Source organism: Benincasa hispida, chromosome 8 (genome assembly GCF_009727055.1).
Source record: "Benincasa hispida cultivar B227 chromosome 8, ASM972705v1, whole genome shotgun sequence".
Lineage (NCBI taxonomy): Eukaryota > Viridiplantae > Streptophyta > Magnoliopsida > Cucurbitales > Cucurbitaceae > Benincasa > Benincasa hispida.
In genome coordinates this window covers 62,004,954-62,031,876 of record NC_052356.1, presented here as the reverse complement: position 1 = coordinate 62,031,876, position 26,923 = coordinate 62,004,954, and the positions used below count along the sequence as shown (strand labels likewise).

The window sequence follows — 26,923 nt, the reverse complement described above, 5'->3', positions numbered from 1 at the left end:
GATATAATTAATAGAATGTATTTGATACATTATAATATAAAGTTTATTTTTTAGAGGAATTAATTATTTGAATATGATTCAAATACTAATTATATGGATGAGAATCATATAATTAAACTTAGTATAAATGTGATTTATATTAAATAACAATGATTGATTAAAATAATTAAAAACTATAAGTTAAGTGTTATATATGATATAACATATATGTATATATATATATATATATATGATAATTATTTAAATTAAAATTAATTTTAACTTATTTTAATTTTCAAAATTAAAGGGAGTGAAATAACTTCCCTCCCTTTATTTTTCTCTCAGTTAATCATGTAGGGAATGGACAGTTTGATTTTGGATGAGATTATCTTCTTCACGGAAGATTTTTTTCCAGTCTCTTGCTCTCATAGCGTTGTATCTCAAGTTCTACCAAAATTTCCCAAGATCTTTCATTCACTCTCAATCTCTCTCCCTTTTCCAAAATCTTAGAGCCCACACAACTTCTAGGAATTCTCATTTCTTAAGGAGAATATAGAGAAAATTCTTGTGGTGGTGTCCTTATTGGCGGTGCTCGGTTCAAGATTGATCGTGAACGTTTTGGAAAGGGAATTTTGTGAAGAAGGGTTCTTCAAGGGTACATATTTCTCTTAACCCTAATCCTTTTCCCTCTCTCATGCATGCTATAAAATTTTATGGTTTAATGCATAATTGTTGTTTTGTAAATTTTTATATTCTTTGTAAAATTAAAATTGGGATGATCCTGCTTCTGCTGTGGACTTCACCATTCCTACAAATCGGCCTTTGAGCTTGTTGATCTTCTTGGATGACCAACCTTTGGGCTTAATGATCTTCTTGAAGGATCAATGTTTGCATGAGGCTTCTGGATAAATGTATTTTGTGGAGTTGAACTTATGTTGATGTAGATTTGATGCGGGTGTGGTTCGATCTTTAGTACTTAATCCTCTTATTCTCTCTCGGTTGAATGCATACGCTTATGTATGAAACCAGAGCGTGTGAATATTCTTAAAGTTGAAGTCTTGGAAGAATGCTTATATCTTCAAAAGACTCTAGTTTTCAAGTGTGGTCAATTTAAGGAGTCAAAGAGTTTTTTTATTGTAGTTTTTTCTAAGTTCTCTAGAGTGTAAAATTGCTAACCCCTACAAATTAAGCCTTATTTTGGGCTTAATTGAACTTTAACCCAAATAATAATATCAAATTGGATCAAATTATTTGATTCAATCTTATGATAAAAGTATATGGCATCATTGAAATTTGTCAATTTATGTCTTCAATCTCAATTTAGGACACATGTCAATTTTTCATTAGTCATAAATTAGATGACTTGTAAATTCATCATTAATTTAATGAATGACGTAACAATTTGTGATTGATCCAAATTTTTTCCTTCAATACAAAACAAACCTTAATATATATAATACACACAACTGTTCAAAAATATATATTAATACACATAAAAAGTAAAAAAAATAAAAATAAAAGGTCAAATCGAAAAGACATGAGAAAATTGAAAAGTGGTGGACGTCAATTTTTTGAACCTAATGTAACAGAGCCCATTATTGTGGTAGACTTTTTTATTTTAAAAAATAAATATAATGTAGGCGAAAAGATTATTGCCACATAATTGGGCTACAAAAGATGGAGATATTCCAATCAACACCTAAGTTTTACACATATTATGAGGTAGGGGTCGGTCGGTGTCAGTTTTGAGAGAAAATCCGCATTGAAAACCGACCTAAAAAGGTGTGACATTCGTCCAACCATCGGTCGGTCGGTTTAGGAAAAAATTTTCAAAGTTGAGTCATTGAAGAGGAACCAAGGTAAATGAAAAGGAAAGATGAATTGATAATGTGTTATTGTTAGGTTAATAAAATTAGCAACTTTTTAATTTAAAATCAATCATTTTTTTTATGAAAAAAATTAAATAAATCATGTAATGGATTTGAAAATTAGACAACATAAAAAATAATAATAAATCAATACTAAAATAGTAGGTTTGGGCTTGGATTGATGGTAATGAGCTTGCTTTTATACTTATTTTTTAAAAAAAAAATTAAAAAAACAAATTTATATTTGTCGATTGATTTTCAACTTTTTTTTTTCCAGAAAAACCGAAAACCAACCGACCGACCCCTAACCTCGACCGACCAACCTTAATTCAGTCGGTTGTGATCGGTCGAGTCGGTTTTGGTCGGTTTGATGTACACCCCTATTATGAGGGGTATATATAAGGACAAAATAGTCATTACAAAAAGAAAAAAAAAAACAAAGGCAAAAAAGGATTAAAAAAATTCTCCCCTTTCTACCACATTTATATATAATATAGAATTTATATATAGTATAGATATTGTTTTATATAGACCACCCAGCCTTTAAGACGTAGACTTAAGAGAAGCAAGTTAGTAAGGGAGTAGGCAGGGGGGGAGTCAAAGGGTGGGAATAGATTGTAGTGAATTGTGGGAGTTTCTAAGGAAAGTTATCTTTTCAAAGTCAAATCTTCAAAAGGATGGAGTTCCAGCACATCAAATCGTGAATCAAAAAGCGTGACGAGAATTCTCAACTCGAAATGCAGCGGGAAGAATTCGTCAACCTAACTTCGAACCTGGTTTCCTACATAGAACGAAGCCACGATGAAAGCCTTAAATGAGAGACTCTGCATTCGCTGGACGGCCAGTATTGATGGGAGTGTAGGAAAAGATCTAAATTTGAGTAGGGACTTTGCTAAGCTGTTCGGCCACATTTTATTCCGATTGTCTTGAGAAAAGCAGAAAATCTTTTGCTGGCGGATTCCGAATTTGAAAGAAAAACAGTGTACAATACTAATACGTTATTGTTCTGACATTCGGTCGAGACTGGCAACGAGTTTCATGTTGGTGGGGAGGGGCGAAGCAGCTTTACCTCGATCTAAAATAATAACATCACATAAAAAAAAGTTATTATAAATATATAATAGTTTCAAAACTTAGGTCCGATTTGTTCTTACGTTTGCGGGAGTAAAAAGTGATTTTGGAGAATCTCAATCATTTATCCCATTTGGTAGATATGGTTATTTTGCTCTTATGTTCAAAACCATGCCTCACACCAACTTTTGAATTCAGCTTTCCTAAAAATTTTGTCATATTCTCTAATTTATTTTTAAAAAATTACAAATATACTCACTTTATAATTTTTATTAACAATTAGACTCCTTGTCTAGTTTACAAAAAGCATCTCGTGTAATTTACTTGAGGATTTGTTATACGTGCTTTCAGTGTGAGTTTATTGGAAGCTTACTGCTTTGTCAAAAATATATCGACATGACTTTACATAGTTAGCAAACTCCACCAGCCCCAATACCCATCTCACTCACTTGAAACTAGGAATTTCTACTTACCTTTTTTCATTGTAATTTATTTAATCCTGTTCTATTCATATTATATTAAACCAAAAAAAAAAAAAAAAAAATTTCACCAATTAAAACTACATTTAAAAATTTTTTATCATGAAAAATAGTTTTTTTTTTTTTTTTTTGAAAAAATCAAATAAATAGTACTCAAATCAAGTATCTCACTAGGGCACTTTCTTAAAAAGGCAATCCAAATCCAAACTTTCTTTTATTCATACATACATTCAAGATTCATGAAATTGGGATTATATGTCCAATCCTAAGACCTTTCATATTTCATGAAATTTTTCTTGATATTGTTGAGTGAATCAAGAACGTATTTGGCACTTGGTCTCTTCTCTGGTGATTCCACTGTGCAAGACAAGGCCAATGAGATAATAGATGACAGACATTCAATTGCAGTCCAATAGTTCAAAGCTTCATCATTCTTTGTAAGCAAATCAGAATCTGCAAAAACATCAGTTATTGAGTGAGGATATGATTTGGCTACCCACTCTCTTAAGCTCATTTCTCCCCCACAAAACATTTGGTCTGTAGGCTTCTTTCTTGTGAATGTTTCCATGAGCAAAATGCCATAGCTATAGATATCACCTCTTCTTGAAACAATCCCATCCAAGCCCAACTCTGCTTGCAATTACCGTGCAAAAACACAGGCGTTTAAACTTGTTATGACAGAAACGAAATCCATAAAGAATAAGGAACATGAAGAAATTGGCAAATAGATTGACATTGTGCACTAATAGTGTGTTAAATATGTCTAGGGTAGACGGAGAGCGTAGTTTTTTTTTTTTTTTTTTTTTTTTAATTAGAGAGATATCAGATGATATAGATGTAGAAACGCCAATGAGATTAGACGAAAATATAGCATCCTTCTAAACTCTAGGCCCAATATCGTAAATAACATATTCAAAGTCCCAAAAAGATCCATTCCTAGTGTGAGATTATAGATTTAAGACATTCCAACAAAACTAAGACACCATTTGGTTTTTGGTTTTTAGTTTTTGAAAATTAAGTTTATAAACACCCTTATCACCTCTAAATTCCTTATTTTGTCATCTACTTTCTACCAATGTTTTTAAAAAATAAAGTTAAGTTTTGAAAACAAAAAAAATAGTTTAAAACTTATTTTTGCTTATGGAATTTGACTAAGAATTCAACTCTTTTACTTTAAAAAGAAAAACCGAAAACCATGATAAGAAATCGAGAGGAAATGAGCTTAATTTTCAAAAACCAAATGTACCAAATGGGGCCTAAATTAATCATGTTATAACATTTGCAAACATAGTTTGTTTGAATTCAATTTTAGTAAAAGAGATCAGTCTCACCTGGAGCCATATATCCCACAGTTGCAAGGGTCATAGTTTGGGTTATAGAGTCTCCTCCACCCAAGAGTTTTGAAACCCCAAAATCTGTCAAGTGTGCAACCATTTCTTCATCCAACAGTATATTGCTAGGCTTCAAATCACAATGAACTATAGGTTCTCCAAATCCATCGTGAAGATACTCAAGAGCTAAAGCAACATCTATCATTACATTCATTCTCTCAATCATATTCAAGTTGCAATGATAATCATAATGATTTAACCACATCTCAAGACTACCCTTTGGCATGAATTCTAGCACCAATGCTTTGAAATCCATATTGCTGCAGCTTGTTAACTTTCACAAGGTTTCTGTGACGGACATTGCACAATATCTCGCACTCTATTTCAAAGCTTTTATGTGCATTTTCACTCAGCAAATTGAATACCTTCACAGCAGCAATTGTTCCATCTGAGAGTGTTGCCTTGTACACTGACCCAAAGTTCCCTTGACCTATTAAATTTTTTTCACTAAATCCTTCTGTTGCTTGTGAAAGTTCTTGGTATGTGGTTCTTCTCAAAGTGGGTTCATAAGGTAATAGGTCATCCTTCAATACTTGTTCTTTCTTCATCCTCCCTCTGAATGCCAGGACAAGTAGTACAAGTACAATTAAGAATGTGCCTAACAATGTAGGTACAAGGATAATTACCAGTTTATTTGTTTTTTTCTTTGAGCCTTGAGATAAGTTAATTGTGCAAGGTTGGACTTGGAATTTAGAAGAATCAGAACAAAGTCCAGGATTTGATATGAATGACTGAGCTGAGAGATTAGAAAAAGGACCCCCATCTGGAATTTCTCCTTCTAATTGGTTAAATGAAACATTAAAATGCTCAAGAAGAGAGAGCTTCTCCAAAGACTTTGGAATTACACCTGTTAAGTTGTTGTTGGACAAGTCCAAGACTTTCAAACTAACCAAGTTTCCAAATGAGTTGGGAATAGAGCCTTCTAGCTCATTACTTGATAATGAGAGACCAATCAAATTTGTGAGGTCTCCAATGCTACTTGGGATTTGGCCAGAGAGTTGATTCTTTGAGAGATCCAAATCTAACATAAGCTTTAGATTCCCAATATCTATTGGGAGAGATCCAGTAAGAAGATTTGATGACAGGTTCAAGCTCAAGATATAAGAAAGTTTGAACAAAGAAGAGGGCACTGTAGAATTGAAGTTGTTAAAGCCTAATGATATAGTTTTTAAATATGAGAGATTCTCAAAGCAAGTAGGTAATGCTCCAGAGAGTTGATTATTATCCAAAAACAACTCAAACAAATTCTCTAGTTGACATAATTCAATGGGAATGTTTCCTTGTAAGTAATTGTTACTAAGATATAAACCCTGAAGTTGTTTTAATTTCCCAATTGAAGGTGGAAGAGTTCCAGTGATTTCATTGTCATCCAATATAAGAACTGTCAGTGTTCTTAAGTTGCCAATATCTTTAGGAATATGACCCTTGATTCCAATATCTGCCATTGAAAGATATTGTACAGAAGCAGAGAAGTTTGTAATGGAACTTGGGAAGAAGATGTTAAGAGGATTATATGATAACTCTAACCTTACCAAAGTGGTTGAATTGGCAAGAAAATTGAAGATGCTTCTTTTAGAAGGAGATTCTTCAGTGGAGAAGGTGTTATTCATCAAATTAAGCCATTGGAGGCTTGGACAGTTTCCAAGAGCAGGGGAAATCAACCCAGAAAAGAAGTTTTGTGAAAGATCAAATTTTGAGAGCATGGAAGCATTGCAGATAGATTCAGGAATAGTTCCTGTGAGTTTGTTTTCTCCTAAAAAGAGCATGTCAAGATTTGGAAGGTTAGTGCCAAGACTTGGTGGAAGGGTTCCAGAAAGTTGATTTCTAAAGAGTGAAATAATACTCAGTTTTGTAAGGTTGAAGATTGTTGATGGTATTGTGCCATTCAAAAAATTCTCTTGCAGCACCAAAGTCTCTAGGTTTGGAAGATAACCAAACTCCTGAGGAATTTCACCTGTTGCATTCAAACAAGTATTATTTGCCTTATTATATCATTAAATGTGGTCCAACCTAAGAAGAGAGGAGAGTGGATGGCAATTACTATTAAATTAAATTTACTTTATTGATTATTATGTTTAGTCTTTGATCCTGACGAGTTTATGGTGCAGCTCCTACATAGTAATTTTTTTTATGCAGGTAGAATGATGGAAAACATATTATTCAAGTACAACCTAGACTACACCTAATCATTACTTTTCTTGTATTAAGAAAGTTTTGTCTCTCAAATATGAATGCAAATTTTTAAACATTTTCTTATTTTTAATGTTTTTAGGTTTAAATACTTATTGGACCACTCTATTTTCGAGTTTGATTCATTTTGGTGGAGGTGCTTTCAAAATAATCATTTTAGTTTATATCTACCGGCTATACTTGATAAAGAATTTGTTTTTATTTTTTTAAAAAAATTAATTAAACTTGTTGACTTAGTCTAATTTTTTTAATGGTTAAATTTGAGTTGTGTCTATTTTTGTGAATGAAATTTCAAAATTTTAAATTTAATCTTTGAATTTTAATATTTTTAAAATTCATGTACCTACTATACATAAAATTGAAGGTTAGGGGTCTATCAGACATAAAATTTAAATTTATTAGATTGATTAATTTTTAAAATTTGAATTTGTCAAAGACTATTTTAAAAATCTAAGGATTAAATAAACACAAATCTCAAAATTTAGAGACTAAACCTGTAATTTAGTTTTTGTACGCCAAATGAATAAAAAAAATTGACCCTAAACTACTTATTTTGGATTTAGTTTTCAATTTCATCCAAAGTAAATGTCCGCAATTTTAACCACAGATCAATTTTTGTTAATTTTTCCACTAACTTTAATTTTTTTAAAAAAATGGTGTAAACAACTTCATAAATTCATTAATACAATAAAATAAAATTTTGAAAAAAATAAGTTTGACAAAGGCACAAACTAACTATTAAAATAACTTTATCAAAATCCATAAATTTTATTGAAAAAACATCTATAGTATTGTTTTCCCCTAAAATTTTATCAATTTCATATATTACTTAGTTAAATACATAAGAGAACTCTTTTAATAATATTACACTTTTTAACGTTAACTTGTGAAAATTGATTATAAACTTTTGTTTAGTATATATTTGGGAATGATTTTAAAATTATTAAAATTACTTTTGTCGTGTTTAAAATTATCTTAAATACGACTTCAATCATTTAAAATTAATTAAAATATTTAGAGAAGATTGTTTTAAATGGTAAATTTGTTGAAAATATTTTTAAGTATAGTAAAATGATATACCGTGATATAATTCTATCGTTAATACATAGTGACCTTTACTATATTTGTAAATAAATTAATATTTTTTTTTTATTTGAAAATAACCATTAACTAATTAGTTTTACATGTTTAAACTTAATTTTTATATCATAAAATATTGTTTTGAAATGATACCTGACAAATAGTTGCCCCAGAGTACGATCTGCTTCGCCCAAGTCAAGTTCCCAAAATTTGTTGGTATTCTTCCTGTAAACTCATTATCTGCCAATCCTACATCCACAAGATCTTCACACCGCCACAGAGTCGACGGAAGCCTGCCGGAGAGGTGATTAACGGACAAATACAAGCCTTTCAGAGCCGGAAGATTTTCACAGATGTCGTCCGGTAACCCTCCGGTGAAGTTATTTCTTGTTAGATCCAATGCGATCAGAGACGAAAGGTTGAAGATGGGCCCAGGAATTGGGCCTGAAATGGAATTAGTCTCCAAGTTCAATGCCTTCAGTCTTCCAAGTTTTCCAATCTCCCATGGGATATCTAATCCAAATACCCAAACAAACACCTATCTATGTATAAATAACCAATTCATTATTTCATATATACAAAACAATGCATCATGAATCTTCAATTACCTGTCAGCTGATTACCGTCAAGAAATAATTCTTCAAGCATCGTCAAGTTTCCAACTTCCCTTGGTATTCTTCCTGCAGACTAATCTGTTAATTAATTTAACTCTTCTAACCACATACAATAAAGGAAGCCTAATCTTGACTTATTGTACATATCAGTAACCACGACGTTTATAGTTATTTTCAATGAATATTAGTTTGATTTTTCTTTTTCTTTTTTCCTTTTTTTTTTTTTTTTAAAAAAAAAAGTCAATTAAGAACTCTGAACTTGGAATAAGTGACGCAAACATTTACCTTCAGTTCTTTTTTTTTTTTTAATTCATTCACTAATTTTAACCCAAAAAAGTGTAAAAATCTTTGTAAACTTATTAATTTCAATAATAAAAAGCTTTGCTTATAGATATATTTAGTGATCAACTTTGCCAAAATTCATAAATTTAAAAAAAATTACCATTTTTCTTCATTTTATCAAATTCATATCATCATTTGAACATATGACTAATAATTCATATTCAAATTAAGTGTAATATTTGAAGTAAGAATTTATTAGATGCTTAAAATTGAAGCACTTTTAAAGTTTGTAGTTAAGATTATTGAAATACTTATCTAAATTGTACAATTTGGTGAAATTGAAAGTTGGGGAGCCAGAATTAATTATTCCTCAAGTTTTTTTTTCCTTTTTTTTGAAGAATTTATACTTAAAAGTTTTTATAAGTAAAGCTATATTATTGTTTTTGAGTTCAACAAATATGTGAGGCTAAAGACAAACTCATCAAAATTTATTATAATAATTAATGTGTTATCCATTTGCTCAAATGGACAAAGCAAATCAAATTTAAATCTTTCACAGAAATGCTTCCAAAATAAATATTAAAAGGGTAATACTAGACACATCCATCTTTGTGTATTCATTTCTATTAATATTAAAATATTTCAAAAAAAAAAAAAAAGAAAAAAAACCAAAATCCGTCACATCACAAGTTATTATGGGAAAATTTGGTGAAATGTATAAAGACTGTCTCTTATACACATCTAGATGTGTATAAGAGACAGATACTAGACACATCCATCTTTGTGTATTCATTTCTATTAATATTAAAATATTTCAAAAAAAAAAAAAAAGAAAAAAAACCAAAATCCGTCACATCACAAGTTATTATGGGAAAATTTGGTGAAATGTATAAAGATAGGTGCTATCCGGAATGCACTTAAAGTATTTTTCATGTTAAATCAAGAGCAATACTTTTAAGTGGATGCACCTATTTTTACACATCTCACTCTAATTAAAGAAAAGTAAGGTAGAAAGAAATAACAAGAATTTTACAGGTGTGAGATAAACTATGATTGAACAATCGAGTGAAATTAAATTTCTAGTATTAGAAAATTTTCTGAACCTGAGAGCTGATTATTTTGAAGATTAAGCGTGAGTAGCGATGTCATGTTGAAAATGGAGGTAGGAATGGAACCAGAGAAACGATTTCCATAAAGCAACAGTCTTTCAATTCTAGGCAATCGCCCAAACCACGCCGGAATCTCTCCACTGAACTCGTTATTTCCAATACTGAACAGTTTCAAGCGAGGCAAATTGAGTAGCTCGATAGGCAGTTCCCCATGAAAGCTATTGTTTTTAATGGTAATGTAAGTAAGGAAAGACAAAGTTCCCAGCTCAGGGGGAAATGTGGCTGTGAGACCCATGTAAGAAAAATTGAAGCTTGTCACTCTATTGTGCTTTTTACCACATTCTATGCCAACCCAATTGCAAACTGAGGTTGTTGTAGACCAATTGTTTGTTATAATGCCAAAGGGGTCATTTGTGATGTGGGCTTTTAGAGCAAGAAGGGCTGACTGGTCTGTGTTGATGTTTGATTCAGCACAACCAATAATGGATATTGTTAGGCTGCTAGCTATTGCAAAGATTTGGATCAATGATATTGAGAATGAAAATGATAAAGAAGATGAGAACCACCCTTTGATCTCCATGATTGATTTTGTTCTAGAGATTAGAGTTTTGAATGGCAGCTTTGTAGCTATATAAATTATTCAAGTGGTTGTATGAGATATACAAAGGGCCAGATTTTGAATGTTGATTCTTTTCATATTATTCTTTCCTAGTTTTTCATTAAAATAAATGAAATACAAAGTCAAAAACATGAGATGTCATGTGATTACTTTTTTATTGGAACTAAGAGGTAGAGACAATACATTCTTTTCTTAGCTCTCTATTATTAAACTTTCTTGTATGACTAAAAACCCTAAAGAAATTATTTAAATCACTCCAATGATTTCAAAGATTAAGTTGGTAAGTTAGAGTAAACTTAAATATATCATGGATTATTTTTAAGAAAAAAAATTCTCACTTTAGTTCTAGTTCTAGCTTCTTTTTTTTTTTTTTAGTTTTAATTCTAATTCTAATTCTTTGTCCTGATTTTTGCTCTGATTATTGCTTTTTGGTTCTTGGTCACATTCTCTTATCTTTACCCTCTACACTTCGTTCATTTGACATAAAGAAGACTCTATTAGTTACCGTTGACCATCACAAACATATCAGAGAAAGAAGAAACGACTTTGTTTAATTTATTGTTGTTGCTAGAGATGAAATACATAGAATGGATATAGAGAAAGAAGACAAGAGGAAGAAGAGGTGGAGAGAGACTTAGGGAGAGAAATAGAATGAAGAAGGAAAGGAAATATTAAAAAAGTGGGTGTTTGATCACCAACTTCATAAGTTGGTTTTAAACAACTAATTTCAATAGTAAACACGATTGAAGTTTACACTTTTATAAAAAAAATTATTTTTTTCTCTTTCAATATTTTGCACATATATCGAGGAGTTTCATCTTACAACTCTAAACTCCAAACACAAACTTTTTAACTCTAACGTATTAATTACAAACTTTCTAACAAAATTCGTTACACTATTGTTACATTGAGAAAGTTCTATGTGTACTAATAGAAACTAAATGACAACAAATTTGCGTACAAACTCAGCAAGAAGAAATCAAGCCAATGGAAGAACTTGAATCCCAACTTGGACTAAACTTAATTCTGATTTAATATATCATGTTTAAATTATTACTGAATTGTAAGCTTAAACATATAGATAAATAGTAAATCTAATTGCATCAATTTTCGACATATGCTTCCTTACTAGCCAAGCAAAGATCATTTTCCTCAAATTTTATATGCGTATTTGAAGAAGTAACTTCTTTAAAAACGCAAAGTTAAGAACTTAAGAACTAGAGATAACAAATTAGGAGTTTTTTTTTTCTTTTTTTAATGAATATTCATTAGGACAATTGCAAATATAGTAATTATGCTTGAAATATTTGTAAATATAGCACAATACAAAAGAATTTATAAATATAGCAAAATTTTGATTTAGTTGTCAGAATCTATCATTGATAAACCATACCGCGAATAAAAATCTATCGACAATAGAGTCGATCATAGATATATTTTGTTACATTTACAATTCTTTTAAAATGTTGTTATACACTTAATCCTTAATTCTAAAAATACTACCCATTACAATTACCACCAATAGATTTTAAGGGTCAAGGGCACATGCCTCCCCTCAAATTATCTGTCTTTTGTATTTTTAATATAAATTGTAAGCGATATATATATCCAACAAAATTCCACATCTTGTAGTGTTTGGAACGTTGGCAAGAGGATACACTGAAATTTCCCATGACAGTGATTCGATTCCATCAATTTAGAAAAACTACTTGCAGATCTTGGTTTCTAACCAAAATTTATAATTATGATTATAATATTCAAAATGAAGTTCCTACTTCTGCAAAAATAAAGTTTGTAGAACATATTTAAAAAACATGATTTTTTTTTTTTTTTTTGTTACCTACGAATGTATGGTGTCCCTTATAATTTTTCTTGACCCGCCACTGACAATTCCCCTCCTAATAATTTAAAGTTGCGTTGTGTGTACATATAATTAAATTAAATTGGTCGTAGTCAACATTACACATATTTTGAAATTTTTTGTTCATCAAATTGTCAAAAGTTTGATGGTGCGTTCCAATCTGTACGTATACGTACTATACGATTGTCTTGACTACAATATTTTTTTGAAAAAAAAAAAAAAAACAAATCCCCGCACTTTATGTTATTTTACCCTCTCGCTGTCCAAGTTTCCAACACAAGAGAAAATAAATGCAGCAGATTATATATGAGTTAAATTATAATTTGGTCCTATAATTTTAATTTTTTTTATTTGATAGTTAGTTCTGTAAAAAATTTAAATTTAGTTGACAAGTTAAAATTTACCCCATTCGATAATCATTTGGTTTTTGGTTTTTGTTATTGAAAATAAAACTTATTTCATCTATATTTATTACAATAATTTGTATCTTTCTTAATTACAATAGTTGACTTCTTAGCCAAATTTCAAAAACAAAAAATAACTTTTTGAATGCTTATTTTCTCAGTTTTCAAATTTTGACTTGATTTTTTAAACCAATAGTAAAAATCATATAATAAAAGAAGAATTTTGAAGGTAAAAATAATGTCCATAGATTTGTTTTTTTTTTTTTTTTATAACAAAAACAAAATGGTTACCAAATAGGCCCTAAGTTACCAAATTTGAGGTGGAAGAAATTTGTAAAAAATTAATTGTCCTATTTGATAAAATCTTATAAATAATTTGTTGATAAAATATACATAAATAGTCCACATGTAAATAGTCCTACACTCAGAAATAGTCCTAAAGTTAATGAGTATGGGCTATTTATGAGTATTTATCAAATCATAAGGACTAAATTTTAATTATAAATTATGGAGATTAAATTCTAACTTTCTTTAAATTATATGGATCAAATTTGTAATTTAACCTTATATATTAATTACATGTCTAAATAATTATGTGTTTGGAATAACTTCTTAAAAGAAAAAAATATTTTTAATTAATTTTTTTATAAGTATCTTTAGAAAAATTAATAAATTAAAGTACGTTTATCAAATTTTTTTTTTTTTTTTTTTTTTGGAATGATTCGAGATAATCAAAGTATTTTATTGGGAATAATATTTTTTTGGTTCTTAGTTTTGAATAAAGTTTTTATTTGGTTCTTAGGTTTTAAAATGTTACACATTTAGTCTTTAAAATTTGAGTTTTACTTTAATTTAGTTCTTAAGTTTCAAAATGTTACAATTTAACCTTGAGATTTAAGTTTGTTTCAATTTGATCCATAGGTTTCAAGATTTTACATTTTTAATCTTAATATTTCAGTAAATGCTCACTTTTAATCATTGGCGTCAATTTCTATTAATTAATTAAAAAGTATTACGAAGTGCAATTTTAAATTTAATTTTAAAAATGATAAAAATAGTGAAACTTAATTAATTATAATTCTTTTAACGATTTTTAATTTAGAGTATTTGTAATTTTTTTAATGTTTAAAGAATCATGCATCTTTAAATGTATTTATATGTTAGTTTTTTAAAAAATTAGTGTATCGCCATATACTAATGTATTCGTATCTTTGTTGTTCTTATTCCTTTCGTCTAAAAAAAAATGCTATTCTAACCTAAATTTTTTTACTAAAGTGATCAAACTTTACTTTATTCTCTCCAAACATTTTGGGTTAATAGAGTATTTGAAACTAAAATTTATTATCGGGAAGTCTTCAAATTTAGTCTCCAAGAATTTGATACTCATTGAAAAAATAAATTCAAAATTTGTCAAGTCAAACATACTGAAAGCTGGCATTAACATTAGAAAATTTAACATTAAATTAATAATAATATAGATGAAAATTTGAATATAATATTAAGATTATTACTTGCAAGTCATGAACCTTATCTCTCCAAGAATTTGAAACTCACAAAATTTTTCTTAGGGCATGTTTGGTGCCTTTGAGAGCAAGAAAGGGTTGACTTGTCTGTGGTAATATTTGCAGTCAAAGCCATTTGTTTGGAAGAGAATAACCATGAACATATAAGTATAAGATATGATTTTGTTTAGTCTTTTCCCACTGGCCAAAGATTCCAAAGATAGGAGGATAAGTGAGATAAGAAATGTAAGGAAATTCTATGTTACAAGTCAACTTTGTCAATTAAAATCTTTTAAAGCACCAGAAACGGGGAGGTAAGATGACGATTTTAAGTAGAAAAACGCGGTCTTTCTTCCTATAAACTATACAATTTCTTTGACTATGTCATTTCAGGTCACGTTTATCCCGAGGGAAGTTTAATAAATCAATGGTAATCTGAAAAGTGGACTCCATTTGATTATATTTGCTGGTGTATACTTGTGTTCCATGCTTTTACTGACACCTAGGCTAAACTCCAAATATGTAATAAAAAACGTGAACTGACAAACAGAAAATGCTCGATCTAATTGCGTTTGGAAATTACGTTGATATCGTTATCTTTATCGTTATGATTGTCATTATTGTTACTATTACAACATGAAAATTATTCATATTTATTGTTATCGTTACTATTTGACCCTAAACGATAATGGTAATAATAAATGTGACAAATTCATAATTCTAAATAAACGTGATCAAAAGTAATCTAATTACGTCTATCAGATGGATGAAAGACATTCACTTGCTTAAAGCTTTTGTCATCGGGATCTACAACATTGTTAATTGAGTGAGGATATGATTTGGCTACCCATTCTCTTAAAACTCATTTCTCCAGCGGAGAATATTTCATATGTTGGCTTCTTTCTTGTGAATGTTTCCATCAGCAGAATGCCATAACTATAAACATCACCTCTTCTAGAAACAATTCCATCCAATCCCAATTCTGCATTCAACACAACAAAGAAACTTGTTGATTAAAGCATGTTATACAATATGCAAACAAAACTTGGACATTTAGAAACTATTGTTATCTGGAGCCATATATCCCACAGTTGCTAAGGTTATAGTCTGTGTTATAGAATCTCCTCCACCCAAGAGTTTTGAAATCCCAAAATCTGTCAAGTGTGCAACCATATCTTCATCCAACAGTATATTGCTAGGCTTTAGATCACAGTGAACTATAGGTTTCCCATAACCATTGTGAAGATAATCCAAAGCTAAAGCAACATCAATCATGATATTCAATCTCTCTAGCATATTCAAGCCATAATCATGATGATACAACCACATATCAAGATTCCCATTTGGCATATATTCTAGTGTCAATGCTTTGAAATCCACATTGCTGCAGCTTGTAATGATTTTGACAAGGTCTCTATGGCGTATGTTGCACAAAATCTCGCAAAATAATTCAAAACTCTTGTTTGCATTTTGATTTAGCAAATTGAATATCTTAACTGCAGCAATTGTTCCATCTGACAGTGTTGCCTTGTAGACTGATCCAAAGTTCCCTCGACCTATCAAGTTGCCTTCATTGAATCCTTCTGTTGCTTGTGAAAGTTCTTGGTATGTGGTTCTTCTCCATATCGTTTGATAAGGTTAACAGCGTATCTTCTCGTACTTGTTCTTTCTTTCTCCGTCGATATGTCGCAAAAAGTAGTAAAAGTATCAGTGAAAACATGGCTAAAAAGATAGGTGGAAGGATATATACCAGTTTATTTGTTTTCTTCCCTGAGGCCTGAGATGTACTACTTGTGCAATGTTTGACTTGGAGCCTAGAAGAAGCTGCACAAAGTCCACTATTTGATATGAATGACTGAGCTGAGAAATTGGAAAATGGACCTCCACTTGGAATTTCTCCTTCTAAATGGTTAAATGAGATGTTAAATTGCTCAAGATGAGAGAGTTTCTCCAAAGACCTTGGAACGACACCAGTAAAAGTTATTACTGGACAAGTCCAAGATTTTCAAGTTAACCAAGTAGCCAAATGAGTCTGGAATTGAGCCTTCGAGTTCATTATGCGACAATGAGAGATTAACCAAGTTTGTGAGTCCTCTAATGCTACTTGGGATTTCACCAGAGAGTTGATTCTTGGAGACAATGTCTAATACAACTTCAAGATTTCCAATCTCTACTAGGAGAGATCCAGTTAGAGAATTTGATGATAGATTTAGATGTAAGATATAAGAAAGACCCCACAAAGAAGATGGCATTATAGAATTGAAGTTGTTGGAGCCTAATGACAGAGTTCTTAAAGCTGAAAGGTTATCAGAGTATGCAGGTATTACTCCAGAGAGCTTGTTATTACCCAGATATAATTCATCCAAATTCTCTAGTTGACAAAGTTCTGTTGGGATGTTTCCTTCTAAGCTATTGTTACTAATATGAAAACCTTGAAGTTGTTTTAGTTTTCCTATTGAAGTAGGAATGGTACCAGTAATTTGGTTGTTATTCATTATTAGGACTGTCAATGATCTTAAGAAGTTACCAATCTCTTTGGGAATCATACCCTTCATTCCAGTGTTTACCATTGAAAGATATTGAAATGAACTAGAGAAGTTTACAAAGGAGCTGGGAAGGAAGATAATCAGAGGATTGTGTGATAATTCCAATCGAACCAAGCTTGTTAAATTGGTCAAAAAACTGAAAATGCTCATTTCACAAGGGGGAGATTCAGCTGTGAAGTTGTTGAGCTCTAAATTTATCCACTGGAGGTTTTCGAATCGACCAAAAACGTTGGGAATCAATCCAGAAAATGAGTTGTCTCGAACATCAAATAGAGTGAGCTTAGAAGCATTGGTGATAGATTCAGAAACGGTTCCAGTGAGTTTGTTTCTTCCTAAAATGAGTTGGATAAGATTAGGAAGTCCAACACCGAGGTTTGTTGGGAGAGTTCCAGAAAGTTGATTCTTAACTAGAGCAATGGTATCTAGTTTTGAAAAACTGAAGATTGTTGATGGTATTGTACCATTAATTTAGTAGAGCTTCACTTAAATTAAGTGTAGGATTTTAATTGTTCATGTATGTTTAATTAGGGTGTGAGTTACGTATTTAAATTATTCATGACAATTCTATAAATAGGATTGACATTTACATTATTGATGTATCCAAGTATGTAGAGAAGAACACACAAAGAGAGTTCAATCAAAAGTGTAAACTAAGTTTGAAGAGTTTTTCAATTAAAAGTGTTTTTGTTTCCTCTCAAATAATCGTGTTGGGTTTAGAAATTGACTTCAAGCCCACAAGGAGGATGCTCAGCCCAAATGAAAGTGGTAGGTGAAACGAAAGGCACACAATGTGCCACACCTCTCAGCTGGCTCTACAACATGTGGAGACCTCCACTATCTCAATTCAGTGGGAGAGAATGAAGCCGACCCAAAAGTTTGATGGTAATTTTCAATCTTTCTTTTCTTTCTGTTTAAAGAAAAACACTCTCAAAATACCTTTGCCTTTAGCTGTATTCCTGTGCGATTTGCAGTGATTGAAGAAGAAAATTAAACAAGCAATTTGAAGAGTAGAAAGAAGAGAAGAGGAACATGAGCATGTATGTGGTTCGGCCTAACTCAGAGCCAACGTCCACGGGAAGGGATGAAGTATATTATTGAAGATTTTACAGAGAAAAGTTTCTTTACAGTTTTTGTTTTGAGAAATGTAAAGAATAACACAAAATGTAAAAGTATCAACTAGTTATATTTGAATACATTTCTATTATGAAAGCTGTTAAAGAAACTAGCGGTTGAGGCTTGACTTGAGATTATTATCTTCAAATCTCCACCTTAATCTCAGCTATGTAAATCTTCTCCCTTCCGAATCTGACCTCTGATTATTCTTTTTCAGGTAGAGCAAAGCCGATAAGGTCAAGGCACTTGCTGAGCATGAGCTTCGGAACCGACTTGGTAAGCATGTCTGCTGCGTTTTCTAAGGTATGGACTTTTAACACTTCTACTTGCCCTTTTTCAATTTTGTCCCTTACAAAATGATACTTAATATTGATATGTTTTGTCCTTGAGTGATATTGTGGGTTTTTGGAAAGATGGACTGTACTTTGGTTATCACAGTAAATCTTAACTACTATTTGTTTGATACTAAAGTCTTCCATCAAGCCTTTTAACCACAATACCTCTTTTATTGCTTCTGAAAGAGCCATGTATTCAGCTTCGGTAGTGGATAGAGTTGTTATTGACTATTGGTTAACCTTTCAGCTTAGTAAATTCGAGCCATATAAGAAAAGATACCCTGAAGACCTTCTTTTATCTTGATCTCCAGCAAAATCAGAGTCTACATATCCATAGAGTTCAAGGTCTATCTGTTTAACACTTCTATAGATTAGTTTAGACTGCTTGGACCAAATTAGATATCTAAGGATCCACTTAGTAGCTTCCCAATGCCTTTTCCTTGGGTTTGACATAAATCTGCTCACTAGACTTGCACAATAGGATAAGTCAGGCCTAGTAGAGATCATGAGGTACATCAGACTTCCTACTGCCTGACTATAGGGAACCATCTGCATTTGTTTTAAGTGTTCCAAGTCAGTTTCTTTAGGAGAATTATCTGAGGACAGCTTAAAGTGTTGAGCAATAGGAATAGTCACAGGTTTAACATTGGACAAATTAAATCTTCTGATCACTTTCTCACAATAGTTTGCTTGGCTAATGCTTAGGATAGAGGATCCCTTGTCTCTGTCTATTTCAATCTTAAGGATTTTTTGACATGATTTAGATCTTCTTTTGTGGTCCCAGCTAGCAACATGTCATCCACATAAAAGGAGAAGATACACCTTATTCTTATAGGAGGTAGAGTTAACATAGGTGCAAATGTCATAAGTACTTTTCTGAAAACCAATACTTTCAATGTAGTCACTGAACCTTCTATACCAACATCTAGAAGACTGTTTAAGACCATAAATAGACTTATTTAGAAGACAATATAAATCCTCTTTACCCTTTTCAACAAAACCTTTATGCTAAACCATGTAGATGATCTCATCTAAATAACCATGTAAGAAGGCTGTTTTAACATCTAGTTGATCTAGTTCAAGATTATACTGAGCAACCAGTGATAGAAGTAGTCTAATAGATGTTTACTTAACCACTGGTGAGAAAATTTCAGAGTATTCAATGCCTTCCCTTTGAGTAAAGCCTTTGGCCACTTATCTTGCTTTGTACCTTGGCTTTTCATCCTCGGAGGAACCTTCCTTTAGTTTGTAGATCCACTTAGAAGCTATTGCTTTGCACCCTTTAGGAAGGGGTACTAGAGTCCATGTGTCATTAACACTTAGTGATTTCATTTTTTCACACATAGCTTCAATCCAATTCTTAGTATCAGAGCAGCTTACTGTCTCCTCAAAATTGGCTGGTTCCTGGTCATTAAGTGCTATGGTTGCATTTAAAACTAGGTTTATATAGTTTGTTTCAATATACCTAGTTGGTGGGACAATCACTCTTCTCTGCCTATCCTTAGCTAGAAAGTATTGACTCAAATCAGGTTGTGCTTCAATGGTTTCTTCCTGTTGTTCTTCAATAATACCTTCTTCTTCTTATTCATTAGGAGAATTATGGTCTACTGACTTGTCTTTTTGGGCCTCCACCTCAATCCTAGTTGAAGGGCTTTTAGGAACCTCTATTGTAGTTTTTTCTTTTTGCATGAACATTTCCCTTTCTCTAAAGGTAACATCCCTACTGACTACAAACCTTTTCTCAGCTGGGTTCCACGTCTTAAAGCCCTTTACACCTTCAGTAAACCCAACAAACTTGCATTTCACAGCCTTAGACTTTAGCTTTCTCTGATTTTGATGTATATAACCAACACATCCAAAGACTCTTAGGTTATCTAAGTTAGGAGGGTGTTTTGTCCATTTTTCTTCAGGGGTCATAAAGTTTAGGGATGTATGAGGGTACCTATTTAAGGTGTAAATAACATAGTTAGCAGCTTCAGCCCAATACTTCTCACTGAGTATAGCATCTGAGAGTAAGCACCTAACCCTTTCCATAATAGTTCTATTAAGTCTTTCAGCGGTTAGGGTGTATGTCTGATTGTCCTATGCCTAGTTATGTCAGATTCCTTACAGAACTTATTAAATTCTTCACTACAAAACTACCCATTATTTGTCCTTAGATATTTAATTTCCTTAGAGGTTTGCTTCTCAATCGTGAGTTTCCATTCTTTAAATTTATTAAACAATTAGTCTTTAGATTTAAGAAAGAAAACTCAGCTTTTCCTTGAGAAATCATCTATAAAGGAAAGTAGATACCTTGAACCACTTAGGCTAGGAGTTTGAGCTGGATCCCAAAGGTCTGAGTGAATGTAATCTAAGATTGATTTAGTTGAATGGTGTGCTTTGGTGAAACTATGTCTAGTTGTTTTTCCCAAAACACAATGTTCATAGAAAGTTAGCTTGTCTGAGATTCCTTTTGGTAGAATTCCCTATTTAGACAAAGCTTCCAGCCCCTTGGCACTTATGTGAGACAATCTTTTATACCATACATCAGCTTCTGTCAGATCATTAGGTGTGGCAACATATGCCCCTTTTATCATTTCTATACCTCTAATTACAAACAAGTCATTTATCTTTTCCCCAACAAGAACTACCTTAGAATCTTTAAGGACCTCTAGAGTTCCACCCTTACCCTTGTATTCACACCCTACTGCATCTAAAATTTCAAGGGAGATAAGGTCTCTCTTAAGAAGTGGGATATGTCTCATATTCCTTAGAAGTTTGATAGTCCTATCTTTGAGTTTCATGGAGACTGACCCAATTCCTTCAATTTTACAGCCTTGGTTGTTCTCCATGTAAACCATCTCTCCATCTATTTCTTTGTAGGAATTAAACCAGGGTTTCATAGGTGTCATATGGTAAGTACATCTGGAGTCTAAAACCCAATCATGTTTTCCAAGGGGGTTGACATGGGTAACCTTATCAAGGGTTGAAGCTAAGGCATCTGAGTAGATATAGGGCTTTCAACTACAAAAGCTTCAGGTTGCTTGTCTTTCGACTCATTTTCTTTCTCTTAATTTTTCTTTTTAAGGATGAAACAATTTTTGATTAAGTGACCTTTCTTTTTGCAATATTTACACTTGACTTTATAATTAGGTTTGTTTTCATCGGTTTGTGATTGCTTTCTGTCCTTAGTTTGATTTAGTTTGAAATTTCCTTTTACAAACAATCTTTCTCTATTAGGATGTTCCTTCTTAACTACTTGTAACTCAAGTTCCCAATTCTTGCATCAATAGTTATGCTATCCCTTCCATACTTCAAAACATTTTTAATCTCCCTATAGGATTCAGGTAGGAAATTTAAAAGTACATATGCTTCGTTCTTATCTTCTATATTCTCCCTAAGATTCTTAAATTCAGCAACAATCTTTTTAAACTCATCTAGGTTATCAGAAAGAGTTTTTGAAGAATCCATTTTAAAAGTAAAAAACTTCTCCCTAAGATACATTTTATCAGGAAGATCCTTAGTGGCATATAGGTATTCCAATTTTGTCCAAATCCTATAGGTAGTCTCTTGATCAATAACTTGCCTCAAACATTATCACTAATTCTAGGACTAACGTACCATAAGCTGCTAGCTCTTAATCTTTTTTTTTCTTGAGTTGTCACAGTATTTAGAGATTAGATGGATCCACTAGGGCCTTATGAGCTTTTTGCTGACCGAGAATTGCTCTTATTTTTGCCTTCCAGAGGCCAAAGTCCCCTTTACCATCGAATTTCTCTACTTCATACCTTGTTACTGCCATCTTGAATGAATCTTGTAATCTTTATGCTTCAAGAATTGAAATCTTGAATGTCTTTTGCTCTGATACCAGATTGTTGGGTTTAGAAATTGACTTCAGGCCCACGAGGAGGTTGCTCAGCTTAAATGAAAGTGGTAGGTGAAACGAAAGGCACACAATGTGCCACACCTCTCAGTTGGCTCTACAACACGTGGAAACCTCCATTATCTCAATTCAGTGGGAGAGAATGAAGTCGACCCAAAAGTTTGATGGTAATTTTCAATCTTTCTTTTTTTCTGTTCAAAGAAAAACACTCTCGAAATACCTTTGCCTTCAGCTGTATTCTTGTGCGATTTGCAGTGATTGAAGAAGAAAATTAAACATGCAATTTGAAGAGCAGAAAGAATAAGAGAAGAGGAACACGAACATGTATGTGGTTCGGCCTAACTCAGAGCCTACGTCCACGGGAAGGGATGAAGTATCTTATTGAAGATTTTAAAGAGATAAGTTTCTTTACAGTTTTTGTTTTTGAGAAATGTGAACAACACAAAATGTAAAAGTGTCAACTATTTATATTTGAATACATTTCTGTTATGAAAGTTGTTAACGAAACTAGCTGCTGGGGCTTGACTTGAAATTATTATCTTCAAATCGTTTGTTGGTTATTTATTTGTGAGTGTCCATCACACGCTTCCAACAAAGTGGTATTAAAGCTTGAGTTTGAAAAACAAATAATTGTTTTGCAAATGGAAAATAACAATTTGGTTCCCTTCCAAATGTCTCGACTTACGAAAGAACATTATAGCAGTTAGTGTATCTGTATGAAAGCTCTACTTAGTTCACAAGATGTATAGGATATTGCCAATAATGGTTATGAAGAACCAAAAAGTGATGTGACTTTAAATCAAACTCAATGAGAAGCTTTGCAAAATACAGGAAAGAAAGACCAAAAGACTCTCACCATCCTTCATCAAGCCATCAATAATCCAAAATTTGAGAAGATTTTCGGAGCAACTACTGGACATCAGACATGGAAAATTTGGAAAATGCATACAAAGGAGTAGATCAAGTCAAGAAGGTTCGCCTCCAAAAATTGAGAGGTGATTATGAATCACTACAAATGAAGGAATCTGAATCGATTCCAGATTATACTTCAAGATTGCTAGCAGTAGTAAATGAAATGGAAAGATATGGTGAGACAATAGATGATGAGCAAGTGGTAGAAAAGATACTTCGCTCATTGGATGAAAAATTCAATTTCATCATTGTCACTATTAAAGAATCAAAGGATTTGAGTACAATGTCCTTATGGGTTCCTTAAAAGCCCATGAAGAGAAGCTTCTCATGAAGAACAAACAAACAATTGAGCAACTTTTTCAGTCAAAGTTTCAGTTGAGAGATAAAGAAGATAGCCAAGAAAAAGACAATCAAGGTCGAGGATGTAGTAACAATCGTGGACGTGGTGATTTCATAAGTAGAGGTCGAGGAAATTACGATCAAAGAAAATTTGACGTGAGTAATTCAAACTCTAATTCATCAAGAGGTTGTGGAAAACAAAATTATCCAAGGTCAAATGGAGAAAGATCAAATAATGAAAAAATATATGAAAAAAGACAGGTTGAATGTTATAATTGTCATAAATTTGGCCATTATTCCTGGGAATATAGGAATAAAGTAGAAGAAAATGCAAATTATGCTGAGAAAGATGAAGAACGCGATGAATCATCTTTGCTTCTAGCATGAAAAGGTGAAGAAACATGTGAAAATAATGCATGGTATCTCGATAGTGGAGCTAGCAATCACATGTGTGGATGTAAGTAAATGTTCGTGGACCTTGGTGAATCTGTTGGTGGTAATATCATATTTGGTGATGCCACAAAAATTCCTGTTAAAGGAAAATGTAAAATTTTAATCAACTTGAAGAATAGGAAGCATGAGTTTATATCTAAGTTTATTATATGCCTGATGTGAACAATATTTTGAGTTCGAGACAACTCTTAGAGAAAGGTTATAGTATTTTGATGAAAAATTATAGTCTTTTGATAAGGGATAATTGTCATAATATGATTTCTAAATTGAAAATGACGAAGAATAGAATGTTTTTATTAAACATTCAAACTAATGTTGCTAAATGTTTGAAGACATGTTTGAAAGATCCATCTTAGATTTGGCACTTGAGACTTGGGAATTAAAACTTTGATGGCTTGAGACTATTAGCAAGGTAGAACATGGTGAAAGGACTGCCATATGTCAAACATCCAAATCAATTTTGTGAAGGTTGTCTTTATGGCAAACAAGCAAGGTAAAGTTTTCCACAAGAATCTTCTTAAAGAGCAAAGAGACTACTAGAGTTAGTTCACACTAATCTTTGTGAATCAATTAAACCAAGTTCTTTCGGTAAGAGTAATTATTTATTGATGATTTCAGTTGAAAAACTTGAGTTTATTTTGTCAAGGAGAAATCAGAAGTATTTGGCATGTTCAAGTGATTTAAAACTCTTGACGGAAAAGAAAGTGGTTATTACCTAAAAGCCTTGAGATCAGACAGAGGAGGAGAATTCACTTCAAATGAATTCAAAGATTTTTGCGCAGAAAATGGAATTCGTCGAACTATGATAGTTTCATAGACTCCTAAACAAAATGGTGTTGTTAAGAGGAAGAATAGAACGATACTCAATATGGCTCGAAGCATATTGAAAAGTAAGAAGATGCCAAAAGAATTTTGGGCACAAGCTATTGAATGTGTTGTATACTTGTCCAGTTGTTCTCCTACTAGAAGCTTGTGGAACAAAATGCCTCAACAAGCATGGATAGAAAGAAAACCATCCATTGCTCATTTGAGAGTATAGAGAAGTATCGCTTATGCACATATACTTGATAAAAAACGTAGGAAGCTCGATGATAAAAGTGAGAAGCATATTTTTGTTGGCTATGATGCAAGCTCAAAAAGCTACAAGCTTTATAATCCTGCTACAGAGAAGATAGTGGTAAGTAGAGATGTTGTGTTTGATAAGGAAGCAACATCGAATTAGAATGATGAACGAAAAGACTATAAGTTTTTACTTTTTCCTAATGATGATGATGGGACTAGTGACATTGCTTCTCCATCAACACCACCAATGTCGCCAATCACTCCACAACAAAGCACACCTTCATCATCTACAAGCTCAAGTGAAGGACCTTGTGGTATGAGAAGTTTATGAGATATATATGATGAGATTGTAGAGTTAAGTCAAAGTTTTAAAGTCAAAGTTTTAATAATCTTACTCTTTTTTTATCTATTTGGTGGCAGTGAACTTTTGAATTTTGAAGAAGCTTTGCAAGATGAAAAGTGGAAAACTGACATGGATGAAGAGATAAAGGCCATAAAAAGAATGATACATGGAAACTTTCTACTCTTTTGAGTGGAAAGAAAGCAATCAATGTCAAATGGGTATTCTGTTGGGGTTGATGCCCTAAATCTCGTAGTGTCCTGTATTTTGTAAACATTTGTATGAACAAACTTTTGTGATGTAATAATATGAGATATTTTATTCACCACTGTCTATGAAATATGAGATATTTTAGTTGCATTAACCACATTCTTTGATAAATGATCACTATGAGTCAGGCTTGATACCTGGGCTCCAGGAGGGGGAGAGTGGGAGATGTAAGAAAAATTACCAACTTGACCCTTAGCCCAACCAATAAACTAAGATCCCTGGTTATCTTTGTAACTTAAGCATGTATGTGGAGACATACAAGTGTATCGTACTTTCAGTGATAAACTAAATAGTCTGTAGTATATGGATAAAGGAAGGAAACCTTATCCTAGTGACGCTACGAGTGTGGCCTGCTTTGTAGGTGTTACAAGTGTTATAAAGTGCTACAAATGGTCTGATCCTGACCATTCATGTATTAGACATGCGGGCAGGGATATTCTATACAAAGAAGTTTGTATAAGACTGGACCACGAAATGTTTAGTCTAGTTATATAACGTCGTTCATGACAAAGACTTTCATTTCACTAGGATGACCATAGGTAACATGACCTTAATCTTGAGTACGTTTGGAACTCCTGCCTATGAGGGCGGTCCTTTAATTTGCATGGGTTTGAGTGGCCAGATCGTCGACTCAAACCTACCACTTTGGGGATTCGTCTGATTGGGGAGCTGGGAACTTAGCTACACAAGACAAAATTCACTCCTTCCCCGAAGCAGGAGCAAGTAGCTCCCTTAAGGGCTGATTCTAAGGCTTGAACTGTTGAGATTGGTGTCCTAATTCTCCCGGAGTCTCGTAGTTTGTAAACTTTTTACACATTGTTATTAATAAAATAAGAGTTATTTTATTTGCATTTACTCACATCACATAAACAACGATCCATGGTTATTGTATATAAACTTAAGCATGTATATGAGATATACAAGTGGATTATGCCTTAAGTAATAACCTAAAAGGTCTGTAGTATAAGGATAAAAGAGGGATACCTTATCTTAGTGACATTATGGATACGACAAGCTTTATAGAGGTTTACAAGTGTTGTGAACTACTACAGATGGTCTGATCCTAACCATTCATGTGGAGACATGCGAGTGGGGGTGTCCTATACAAAGAGTTTGTATAAGACCGAACCACGAGATGATTCGTCTCTTTATATAACGTCGTTGATATTTGAGACTTACATCTCACCTAAACGACCATAGGTGACATGACCTTAATCCTAAGTGTTTTCGGAACTCTTG

General features: G+C 32.3%; 4 protein-coding genes and 1 long non-coding RNA gene across 5 annotated transcripts; 1 reads left to right on the top strand and 4 right to left on the bottom strand.

Moving 5' to 3' along the window:
• Positions 1–3,580: 3,580 nt before the first annotated feature.
• Positions 3,581–8,795, bottom strand: LOC120083475 (LRR receptor-like serine/threonine-protein kinase FLS2). Its single transcript, XM_039039242.1, has 4 exons — positions 8,667–8,795; positions 8,212–8,571; positions 4,729–6,742; positions 3,581–4,027 (listed from the first exon to the last, which is right to left on the bottom strand). The coding sequence occupies exons 1-3, from the start codon at positions 8,704–8,706 to the stop codon at positions 5,001–5,003; spliced, it is 2,142 nt and encodes a 713-aa protein (XP_038895170.1). The 5' UTR covers positions 8,707–8,795; the 3' UTR covers positions 3,581–4,027; positions 4,729–5,000.
• Positions 3,663–4,954, bottom strand: LOC120084177 (probable LRR receptor-like serine/threonine-protein kinase RPK1). The gene is made up of 2 exons (XM_039040072.1): positions 4,729–4,954; positions 3,663–3,850 (listed from the first exon to the last, which is right to left on the bottom strand). The coding sequence occupies exons 1-2, from the start codon at positions 4,952–4,954 to the stop codon at positions 3,663–3,665; spliced, it is 414 nt and encodes a 137-aa protein (XP_038896000.1).
• A 1,230-nt stretch (positions 8,796–10,025) lies between the features above and the next one.
• On the bottom strand, positions 10,026–10,643 carry LOC120084176 (probable leucine-rich repeat receptor-like protein kinase At1g68400). Its single transcript, XM_039040071.1, has one exon. The coding sequence runs from the start codon at positions 10,641–10,643 to the stop codon at positions 10,026–10,028; it is 618 nt and encodes a 205-aa protein (XP_038895999.1).
• Positions 10,644–15,502: 4,859 nt separating this feature from the next.
• On the bottom strand, positions 15,503–17,019 carry LOC120084175 (probable LRR receptor-like serine/threonine-protein kinase At3g47570). The gene is made up of 2 exons (XM_039040070.1): positions 16,437–17,019; positions 15,503–16,005 (listed from the first exon to the last, which is right to left on the bottom strand). Exons 1-2 carry the CDS (start codon positions 17,017–17,019, stop codon positions 15,503–15,505), a joined length of 1,086 nt encoding a protein of 361 aa, XP_038895998.1.
• Positions 17,020–17,850: 831 nt separating this feature from the next.
• On the top strand, positions 17,851–23,048 carry LOC120083847. The gene is made up of 4 exons (XR_005483553.1): positions 17,851–17,877; positions 17,967–18,411; positions 22,297–22,475; positions 22,564–23,048. It is a non-coding gene; the product is annotated as an uncharacterized LOC120083847 (long non-coding RNA).
• The last annotated feature ends 3,875 nt before the right edge of the window (positions 23,049–26,923 follow it).

Bases quoted from the DNA above. Each gene is read 5' to 3' on its own strand.
- LOC120084177 (XM_039040072.1), bottom strand. From the start codon at position 4,954: ATGATTGAGAGAATGAATGTAATGATAGATGTTGCTTTAGCTCTTGAG. The intron at 3,851-4,728 runs GTGAGACTGATC...ATGTTTTTGCAG, and splicing joins TGTGGGATATATGGCTCCAG to ATTCTGATTTGCTTACAAAG.
- LOC120083475 (XM_039039242.1), bottom strand. From the start codon at position 8,706: ATGCTTGAAGAATTATTTCTTGACGGTAATCAGCTGACAG. The intron at 8,572-8,666 runs GTAATTGAAGAT...TATTTGGATTAG, and splicing joins TGACGGTAATCAGCTGACAG to ATATCCCATGGGAGATTGGA. The intron at 6,743-8,211 runs GTATCATTTCAA...TGAATGCAACAG, and splicing joins CTGGGGCAACTATTTGTCAG to GTGAAATTCCTCAGGAGTTT.
- LOC120084176 (XM_039040071.1), bottom strand. From the start codon at position 10,643: ATGGAGATCAAAGGGTGGTTCTCATCTTCTTTATCATTTTCATTCTCA.
- LOC120084175 (XM_039040070.1), bottom strand. From the start codon at position 17,019: ATGGTAAACACTGGAATGAAGGGTATGATTCCCAAAGAGATTGGTAAC. The intron at 16,006-16,436 runs GTAATAACTTTT...GCAACTTGATAG, and splicing joins GAAAATCTTGGACTTGTCCA to GTCGAGGGAACTTTGGATCA.